This window comes from Populus trichocarpa, chromosome 10, assembly GCF_000002775.5.
Source record: "Populus trichocarpa isolate Nisqually-1 chromosome 10, P.trichocarpa_v4.1, whole genome shotgun sequence".
Taxonomy (NCBI): domain Eukaryota; kingdom Viridiplantae; phylum Streptophyta; class Magnoliopsida; order Malpighiales; family Salicaceae; genus Populus; species Populus trichocarpa.
In genome coordinates this window covers 7199232-7210092 of record NC_037294.2, presented here as the reverse complement: position 1 = coordinate 7210092, position 10861 = coordinate 7199232, and the positions used below count along the sequence as shown (strand labels likewise).

At 31.3% G+C, this 10861-nt stretch overlaps 1 protein-coding gene across 3 annotated transcripts; it reads left to right on the top strand.

The window, feature by feature from the left end:
• The first annotated feature begins 263 nt into the window (after nucleotides 1-263).
• On the top strand, nucleotides 264-8734 carry LOC7460782 (carbonic anhydrase 2). Of its 3 annotated transcripts, none has more exons than XM_024610791.2 (10): nucleotides 264-432; nucleotides 929-1003; nucleotides 4521-4585; nucleotides 4861-5001; nucleotides 5369-5417; nucleotides 6272-6388; nucleotides 6785-6838; nucleotides 7146-7231; nucleotides 7977-8082; nucleotides 8274-8734. In XM_024610791.2, exons 2-10 carry the CDS (start codon nucleotides 959-961, stop codon nucleotides 8436-8438), a joined length of 828 nt encoding a protein of 275 aa, XP_024466559.1. In that variant the 5' UTR covers nucleotides 264-432; nucleotides 929-958; the 3' UTR covers nucleotides 8439-8734. The 3 variants fall into 3 exon arrangements, with proteins under 3 accessions (XP_024466559.1, XP_024466558.1, XP_002314617.1); XM_024610790.2 differs by having other exon boundaries at nucleotides 929-1009; XM_002314581.4 differs by lacking the exons at nucleotides 264-432; nucleotides 929-1003 and adding an exon at nucleotides 3905-4054.
• Nucleotides 8735-10861: the final 2127 nt, after the last annotated feature.

Here is a 10861-nt window from a genome sequence, read left to right as displayed (position 1 = left end):
GTATTGATTACGAACAAGAAAACAACTGAAATTTAAGTTAAACAGCATCTGCATTTGACTGCTGTTATCTATCTATTTATTTATTTGTACGAATAGTTTTGGTTGGATAGTGGCTTTGGGGACCTGAGAACGAAAGATGAAGGAATCGTCATCTATAGGATAGATCATGCTCTTGTTACCTCACCCTTCACTTTCTTTATCCTATGGGGAGCATTTTTTTTCGTCTACAGCCTCTCAGTTTTTTAAAAAGTCTGTCCCGACTATGACTGATCCAGTTCTTCCTCATCCATCTCTGTCTCTTATCTGGTCCCGTTCACTTGCAAGAAAGCTAACCTTCAAGCTCCATCAAAGAATCCTTCTGCCTCAAATTCTTTCTGCAAGTCTTGGTGGAAATTAGGGAGTCCCATTTTGCAGCCACTTTTCCCACTACAGGTCATTGATTTCCCTCTGTTTATCTAGGTTTCATGAGTTGCATGCACTAGGAATTCTGAGATTATATATATATTATACTGAAGGTTTCGACAATCATCTGCAAGTTTTCTGCATTTAGTATTTCTGGGTTTTGGCCAATGGAGCCTTGTAAGAGTCATGCTGTCCATTCCATCAAACAAGGAGCTAACTAGCTTTATGCCATCCACGCACGTCCATGGATAAGGACCGCAGTAAACCTCGCCTTGATTTGTATTTGACACTCACTTCTATATATTTTATCGGCCATTTTTTCTTTAAAAACTCATCAAACATGGCGAGTGAGGTCAGTGGCGATGGGGTCACCAAAGGCGGTGGCCTAGTTGCCAGTTTGAAACAGTCGTGCATCCAATTTCTTTCTTTTCTTTACTTTTTGTTTATTATCATCCTGCTGAGTCCACATATTACCACTTCTACAGGGCTGATCATTATTTTATTTTCCCTTTGCTCAATTTCACAGGTGGAATAGAGGAGGACCTGAAGAAAAACCATGGTTGGAAAATTTGGAAAGTGCATCCTCTGTTGTAGAAGCCAGGTGTCGGTAAAATATTAAATTTCTGCATTATGACTTTTTTTTTAATTGGGCAAAGTATTTTTCCTTTTTTTTTTTCATCTTGTTGACTTTTATGATAATTAATTCCCAAGTCGTCTCACTTGACAAGAATTAATTAGTTTAGAAATGGGAGAAAACTATACATTAATTATAATCTCAATAAACTAATACTCAATAAATTAATAATATCAATTAAATAATATTTTTATTTGATTCTAATTTAAAGTTAAAATGTAAAAAAATATAGCGGTTTAATTATACACCCTTGTACAATTTAAAATCAGCTGGACTTTGCAACAAATAAACAACAAAATAATAAAATTGAAAACAAAAACTATATACTAATTGGAATATTAAATGAGATGAATCATTATACAATAGACTTGTCACTGTCGAAAAAAGAAGAAGACAATAAGCATAATTCTTTTTTTTTTTTAGTTTTTTTTTTTTAAAAAGCATAATTTTTTTTTAATAGTGGGATACGTAGTTGCCCACGCTGGGAAGGAATTTTTGGTCAAACAAAAATCCTGGTCAATTAGGGTGATTGAACTGAAGACCTCTCACAAAACATGATGAAAGAAGATGGATTTCTAAGGCAGGACTTGGTTGACCGGTCGTCGAGAATTGAAATCTATCGGTTGCTTGAGGGCACCTTTGAATGTTTTCTTTCAAGACTTCAATGTTCATTGTCGTTTTAAAATATATTAGATAAAAAGAATTAATGCCTTCATTATATATATATATATATATATATATATATATATATAAGGAAAACAACTTCTTCTTCTTTTCAAGAAAAAGATGCTTGACTAGTTTTTCGATTGTGTTTGTTTCCTGAAAAATAATTTTTAAAAAATCAATTTTCAAACTTTTTTATATTTGTTTGTTGTTAGAAAAGTTGGTCAACAAAAAACAATTTTCGATCAACGAAAAACACTTTCCGGTCAAAGAAAAATTTAACTTGGTTTCTTGGAAAGTGTTTTTCTTTTATTTTGGGCGGAAAACACTTTCTGGAAGTTGTAAAAATTTAGAAATGTCATATTATTTGCTGATTATATCAACTTTCATCCTCAAACTTTTAATTGCTATATATATTTTATTTTGAATATTTGTTTTTCAATTTCATCCATTAGAATTTAATTTTTATATTAATTTTAGTCCTCATTTTTATAATTGTTATTTGCTTTTCTCTTATCATTTTTTAATTGAAATTTTTTATCTATCAAATTTGGTCCTCATTCTTTTGATTGTTACTTATTTTATTTGAAATAATTTATGAAATGTTAATTATTATTATTATTTTAATTTCTTCATCTTTCAATTTTTTTATTTTTTAGATTTGATCTCTATTATTTTGATTATTATTTATTTTATTTGAGATAATTTATGAAATTATATTTTTTTTTAATTTCATTCTCATTCAACTTTTTAATTTGTAAGATTTGTTCCTCATTATTTTAATAAACTTGAAAAAATTAAGCATTAATAAGTTATTTTTTAACTCATTTTCCATGACATAACCAAACACTGGAAAGTGTTTTCCAACTTATTTTTCATTACACTACCAAATATCGAAAAATAATTCACTTTTTCGAAACTCAATTTCCCGGAATTCACCATCTAAAAGGAAACTATTTTCCATCAAACAAACGGAGCCTCTTAAACACTAATTAATGGAAATTAATCTATTGCATAATTTTTGTTTATTAAAAAAATAAACTAAAATCTAAACATCAATGCACACATGATATTTCAACACAGACAACCATTATAAACTAAAATTTGAATTTTGCACGACAATATATTACTCAAAATGAATTCATTTTCTTCTTTGTTTTTTCTCACTCTTATTTTTAAATTTTCTGATTTCTTCTTTTTTGTAAAACACTGTTATTAACATAATTATTTATCTGTGACCCAGCTGACTTAATCAAATCCAACCTGGTCAATATAAAAAAATAATTAATATTATTTTAATAAAAAATAATTGATTTGGATTCTAGATTATAATTATAATATTTTTTTTGAGATAGATTTATCGAGATTGCTTTAACCGTCCCCGAAAAGAGTTAATTACCTTCTCTTCTAAAAGTAATCAACGCGGGACAGCATGCACATTTGTGGCTGGAACCACGTGTCAACAACCAGACGTAGATTTAGTTGACTTGCCTACCGTAACTTCCGCCGGTCATTCAAAACCGTTGGGCTACCTATTTCCGGCCGGCATCCTTAATCCACGAGGTCAATAACCGTCTGATCAATTCACTTCTCATCATGATAATTATCGGCCACAAAGATCCCTCGCCTCCTTATCTCTTCACATTCCATGAGAGAGGACAAAAATTGTTGGAAGACTATGAGAAGACAGAACTGGTTGGATTTGTTCCCTTAAGATAACGCGTTCCGTGTTGTGTGTGGTGTGATGACGTCATCCTTGTAACTCTGCATCTTCCATTTGTAACGCCTTTCCATTCTCTCATCTTTCCAATATTCCATTGGTTAATTTAACTTTTTTATTTTTCATGAATATATTTATTATTAATAAAAATATAATGTGATTATAAAACAATATACTAGAATATTTTTATTAATTAAAAAAATTAAAATTATGCCTGGTTAATTTCACATCATATAAGGAAAAAACATAAAAAATAAAAACATATTTAATTAAAAAAACAAAAATAAATCTATTCTTGATAGAGGTTTGAAATGAATTTTTATACTTTTAAAATAGAAAATACAAATTAAGAATTTATTTTTAATATTTATCTTTGTTTTGTTTTGTTTATATATATATATTAAAATTTATATTTTTTTCTTTTTAAAAAAATTAAAAAAACCACGTAAAAAAGTGCTAATATATACACGTGGAGAAAAATTTAAAAGAGAAGTCTCCGTGTGTGTGTATATATGGGTGTGGGGAGCAACTAGCGAAGGTAGAACGATTAACAGTACCTGAAGTGATTAGGTGGCTCATTCTCACACACAAAGCAGCGGAAGAATCCTTGAGAGAGAGAGAGAGAGAAAGAAAAGGTCTGTAGCAGATGCTTCTTTGAGTATATGCACCGATCCCGATTCATAATTTTGTGAAATTAGAAACTGTTGCAGATTTTGTTCCTTCTCCTTCTTTTCTTCTTTTTTCTGTTTCAATTTTCCACTCTATTCATTCTTTGACAAGCTGGTTCAGCCTGGCATACGATTAACAACATCTCTTCAATCTCCATGTGTTGTTTTGACTGTGATGGTGTTTTGATCATAGATGCTTTTGATCTCTTTCTTTCTGCATGTCATGAGTCCCCAGAAATATTACCGTATATATATGGATTGATCTGTTACTGGTAGTTATGTCATACTAGGTATAATTAATTCACCCTGTTAGAATATTTACAATCACAAGCTGATCAGTGTTTCATTATGGATCTGATCGAGTTGTGTGTGCTCGTAGTAAATCTTCTGGTCTCTTTCTCTAACATCTATTTCGTTTGACTGGAATTAACAGAAGGAAGAAGACATGGCAAACGAATCATACGAGGATGCCATTGCAGGACTGAGCAAGCTTCTCAGGTACCCTACTGATCATGAATTTCCTCCATTAATCCCCAAACAAGCAACTTGAGATTTACTCACAGAAGAGTACCGCTAGTTATTTTCATGAAATCTTCAGTCATTTTCATTCCTCACTTAATAATCCTCCATATTTGACTTTCTTAGACGCGTATTTTAATCTTAATTAGAGTAGTACTATATTAAAAATCCTAGGTGCGTGGGGCCCAGAAAGGAGAGGCCACGAAGGGGCTTAACTGACTGTTCTCTTCTTTTTGATCTGACCTCCGCAACAGTGAGAAAGCTGACCTCGGGAGCGTCGCCGCCGCAAAGATCAAGCAGATAACGGCCGAGTTAGAGGCGGCCAGTTCGAAAGGATTCGACCCGGTCGAGCGTATAAAAACCGGGTTTGTCCAATTCAGGACAGAGAAATATGAGTACGTCTTCTAAGCTTTTTCCTTTTCGAATATTACTCTTTTTTTTTTTTTTTATTATTACTACTCCATTTCCATTCTGCTGCTAAAGTACCTTTCTGCCCTCTCCATGTGCTTGTATCATTGATGATTATTGCCCTCCCCTTATCTTCTTTCAAGAACAAAATTTACGGTTCTCTTATCAGGTGATAAGCTTATAAGCAGCCGTCGTTGAAGTACTCGTGGCTGAAATCAGGCCTGAAAAATTAATGTTTTCGTACACATTACTGATAACCTTTCTAAAGGTGATTGCAAATTGCAATCAGTAAGGGCACAGCTGGGCTAATAATCATCATCACATGAATATGTTTCCTTTTCTTTTCTTTTTCAGGAAGAATCCAGACCTGTACGGTGCCCTTGCTAAAGGCCAAAGCCCGAAGGTTAGTGTTTATTTCTTGAAATAAATAAATTTCTATGGTCCTATCAATGGAAAATGTTAATAATATTGTGTGCAATTTGGGAATCCCACTGGCCATACCTAACCAAAGATAGATGGAGGCGAGGTGAAACCCAGGAGGCCAAATTTGACTTGTGCAGGGATTATGGTGGTAGGGGGTATTAGAAGTGTATTCATATTTATTTTTTTTAAAAAAAATTTTGTTTAAAAGTATATTAAAATAATATTTTTTATTTTTAAAAAAATATATTTTTATATAACATTTCAAAACAATATAAAAATATTTAAAAAATAAATTTAAATTAAAAAAATAAAATTTTCTTAGTCCTGTTTGTAATGTGATATCAAAAAGGCTTGTGAGCCTGTTTTTTCAATATATTTGTCTGTAGTTTCTGTTTGTTTTTGTGTTTTAAAAGTGTTTTTTAAAAAAATTAATTTTTTTAATTTTCTGGTTTAAAATTAATTTTTTTTTAATGTTTTCAAATTATTTTGATGTGATAATATCAAAAATAATTTTTTTAAAAAATACATTTTAAAAAATAACCATTATTATCCTACAACAAAATAACTTCTTCAAATTCCTGATCAATGAGTAGGGTAGGATTAAAACCTTGCACTGTTCGCATCATGATGACTCTTTTGTTTTCGTTTATTATCCTCCAACAAAGATACCTTATTCAAATTCCAGATCAATGAGTAGGGTAGGATTGAAACCTTGCACTGATCGCATGATGATGGCTCTTTTGTTTTAATTTATTTTATTATTTTTCTCAACTGATTAATCATTGCGAGACATGGGCTGAGTTAACTCAACTACTCCTGTTAAATTAAATGCAGTTTATGGTGTTTGCTTGCTCTGATTCTCGGGTCTGCCCTTCCCATATCCTCAATTTCCAACCAGGGGAGGCCTTCATGATCCGAAACATCGCCAACATGGTCCCACCTTATGATAAGGTTAGCGTTAAATGCACCTTTCCTGATTACAACTCCTTTTCCTCCTTTAATTTTGGATAGAAGGAAGACTTTTCATGGTGGGTCTATTTATTTATAGACCCAATGGGTCCTAAAATGAGAAGAAATCTCAATTTAAAATAAAAAATAAAATAGAGAGGAACATGGGCAGATGGGTTAGTAAATTGGAAATTCTAAAATAAGCTTCTATCTATATAATTGAGTGGTATTTTGGCCACGATAAGGCGGTGAGATCAGCAATACGAATCTAACGTTTCGAAAGTATAATTGTGTCTTTCGATGATGATAAAAAAAAAAAAAAAAGAGTACAGTTGTTTCCGTCAATTATTTGTGGATTATCCTTTTTACACTTTTGTTTGACTTGGTTTTCTTCTGCAGACAAAATATTCAGGTGTGGGGGCAGCCATTGAATACGCAGTGTTGCATTTGAAGGTCGATACTACTCTCCTTGCTTTCTATCACTGCCATTATTATATTACATTATCGTTATACTGTCGGCGGGTTAATATGGGACTGGTCGAATTTGCGATATTACACGCACCGTCCAAAGAGTTTCGATCGAGGATTTGAAAGAAAAAAAGAACTTACAAAGGTTTTTTTGATAAACAACGCTTACCCCTTTTGACGAGCTTATTACAGATGGGTTGCCTGCACATGAAACATGAACCTGGGACGGGTAGAGTTACACTTGTTTACATTATTTCACCTTTTCTCACTGTGTTTTCTTTCGGGAGCTTAGGTGGAGAACATTGTAGTCATTGGTCACAGCTGTTGTGGTGGTATAAAGGGGCTCATGTCCATCCCAGATGATGGGTCCACTGCTAGGTAACCACTTGTTGATTATGTATATTTAATTTCCATCGGCATTAATATATAAGTTCCTCGTCTGATTCCTTACATGTTGGGCCTGCCTGGTAACCATTTGATCATTATGTATATTTAATTTCCATCGGCATTAATATATACAAGTACTTCGGTCCATATATACAAGTTGAATTGTTTAAATAAAGCCCCAGTCAAAGAAAATTAACATGTAGAGCATAATTTAAGCATTTCCAACATCTTGGGATAGTTAATTAGGCGATCCCATATGATACTATTGCAATAATGTTAAGTTTTTAATGATTGGAAAATTGAAAATCAGTGTATTCTTAACAAAGAAGCTATCAGGGGCAAAAACAAAAAAACAAAAAGTTGGTTATTTGGCATGTTCCTGCACAGAGCTTTTCTTTTCCTTTTGCCCATCACCTGTGCGTTTCGCTTTACTACAGAGGACCTTTAATTTTCGCTTTATTAAAAAGTACCCTCGGTTTTCGCTTTATTTAAAAAGACCCACTTTAGTGTAGTCTTTTTCTCTCTTATGTTCCGACATTTTCGAGGAAGAAAATATGGGTGCTGCTGAATTATAGACAAAACTATGGAATTAATTTAGTATTCCGAGATTGTAATAGTCTACCTTGTCTGCACACACATGTATATATATATATATATATATATATATATATATATATATATATAGGACATATTATTCTGATTATTCTTTCTCTTTTGCTCTGGTTTGTGTATGTAGTGACTTCATAGAAAATTGGGTGAAGATCTGCTCAGCAGCCAAGTCCACGGTGGCGAAAAAAGCCGGCAGTTTAACTTTCGAAGAGCAATGCCACAACTGCGAGAAGGCAAGTCAGAGCATCTACAGTATTTAATCTCTGGAAGTTCATCTTAGATTTAAATATATTTATTCTCCGAAAAGAAAATAAATACCACTGTTGTTTTTTTGGGAGAAACCATATTAATTCTTAAGAACAAGTCATTGGTCCCCTTGAATTTACGATTGTTCTAATATATAGTTCTCTGTGGCCTAGTGCAGGAGGCTGTTAATGTGTCGCTGGGGAACCTGCTGACATATCCATTTGTGAGAGACGCCGTGGTGAACGACGCCGTGTCGCTGAAGGGTGCACACTACGACTTTGTCAAGGGAACTTTCGAGCTGTGGGATCTGGATTTCACAATTTCCCCGTCTATTTCTGTCTGAGCTGTACACGTCTTTCAATAAATATTTGGCAATGTGAAACTGTAGCCGGCCGAATTTTAAATTAGTGTGTGTTTGTACGAGAGGTGGAGCTGAGGGTGGGTGTGATATCCACTAAAAAAATTATAAAAAAAAATAAATTAATTTTTTGTGGTTGAGTTTTGTGCATAATTGGATTGTACCTACCACAACTTCAACTATAAAAATTAAAACAAAAATTAGTCTCTGCTCATTTCCTAGCTTCCAAATCTTGTTTCTCTATAAATATTGTTTCAATAATATTCACTCGTTGTCACTCATTTATCAATTTTTTTTTAAGTTAATAATCATATGCAATATTCTTTCACTTGCTAATGTTTTTTAATTGATTAATATGAAACATTATTCTTAATGTTTTTTTGGTGTCTCTGCTATTTTTTATTTTAATATTATCTTTTTTATCATGTCATATCTTTTTATAGCTAGTTTTTGTCACTAACACCATTGAAAAATACACTTGTTTTTCTAGGTATAAGATTTTTTATTGATATACATTTTTATCCTTAAAAATTACTCTAGTTCTTATATTTTATTTTTCTTTTTATAAAAAAGTCCTTAATTGAAAGTATATGATCATTTTATTTTATAGTAAATATAATTCAGTCCCTAACATATCAAATCATATACTTGGTCAAAATTAGTCTAACAATTTAAAAAAATTATTTTATATAATATTGATATCTATTATGATAATTTTCCTTTTTTTTTAATTATCTCCCTCATTTTAACCCAAAAAAATTGAGACAAATAATAAAAGAAGGAAAAAAAATTCATAATAGATGTATGATATTATAGAAATGAATTCTACCTCAAAGTAAGTTATAGCTCAATCCCTTAACTTATTGATTGTTTTTGTTTAATTGGATTGATTTTTCATGGATGTGATTTTTTTTATGATTGTAATTGATATTATTGTGATTTTGTTGAATTCTTGTTTCCTATAATATCTTATATTTATTTTAAATTTTTTTACAATTTACTATTTAACATTCAAGAGCTTAATAAAAAAAATACCAATGACTAAATTGTATTTATTATAAAATATGATGACCAAAAAAACTTTAAGTTAAAGGACTTTTTTGTAAGAAAAGTAAAACATGGAGACCAAAAATAAAATTTTTAAAAGTTTTCAGGGACTAAAATATATGTTAATGAAGATTTTATCCTGCAATAACATGACACATGTCAATTTTTAATGGTACTAATCGATGGAAGGGTGTGATGATAACAAAACCATGACGTAAAGATGATATTAAAATAAAAAAAATAGTATAGTAACCTCTTAAACACGCACAAAAAAAAAGAGTTGAGTAATGTAAAAAAGCATTAACGTTGTAAAAAATATATAAAATTCTTCTCCAAAAAATAAAGTTAACCTGAACCATCTCTTTATCTTTTCATCAATGTCTTTTTTTTTAACTGCACAACACCATTTCTTACCATGTTTTTCCTCGAAAAGATCATTGCTAGATTTAGCATCTAATGTCACATTAGATGTTTTCTGCATGACTTTTGATTCATCTAGTGTTTTTACCAAGTTTTGAGGGCTTTATTTTGTTTGTTCTATGCTTTTATGTGGGATTATTGTGTTATAGCGGATAATTTTTTTTTAAAAAAATTTTAGATGATTTGATGTTGTGATCTTCAAGGATTCAATATGCTTAGGAATAGTGTTTGAGTATTTTAAAAGTGGATAATCACTAATTCAAGTCAATATTCCATTCCTAGGGATATGAAGAGTAGAGGATTAGTGATAGAAGTTTTAGTTCCTACAAAACAATTTTTTGTATTTAGGGATCCTCCGATTATTAAGTCAATGAACTTATAGTAAGAAATTGTAATAAATGAGGAGAAGAGCATTAAACTCTAAGAACAAAAACACTTGCTCTTAGTTTTTGTGTAATAAATGCTTTGAAAATATATGATAAGAGAATAAAGATTGTGAATCGTTTTACCTGGATGGTTCAGAGGGTATTTATAGTCTTCGTACTTTGAACCTTATTATCTTGCTTAAGGGGCCGAGAGTCTTTTCCTCTTGAATAACTTAGTAAGGAAGAAGTCCCTTACATCAACATTAATGATTATGAAGATGTCTTTTTACACAACATTAATATTGATGATAATTACCTTTATATATCATTAGTAATGATAAACGAACAATAGAGCTATAGAAAGCTTTTATACTTATTTCATACACAACATTAAATGTTGATGGGAATAACCTTATTATATAATTAATTTTGATTAAGAAATAGCTAGCTCTTAAAGGACTTTTATACATCTAAGAGTATGGAGGAATGATTATCCTAAAGTCTGGCATCTTCTCAAACTCACATGTGTTTTGGCTTACCATATAGTTAAGCATAAAGGGGTTGGGTCTAGCATCT

What these genes read in the sequence shown, in the direction of transcription:
- LOC7460782 (XM_024610790.2), top strand. Translation starts at nt 959, where the DNA reads ATGGTTGGAAAATTTGGAAAGTGCATCCTCTGTTGTAGAAGCCAGGTG. An exon ending in ACGCAGTGTTGCATTTGAAG is followed by an intron (nt 6,839 to 7,145) that starts GTCGATACTACT and finishes TCGGGAGCTTAG; the next exon opens with GTGGAGAACATTGTAGTCAT. An exon ending in AATGCCACAACTGCGAGAAG is followed by an intron (nt 8,083 to 8,273) that starts GCAAGTCAGAGC and finishes GGCCTAGTGCAG; the next exon opens with GAGGCTGTTAATGTGTCGCT.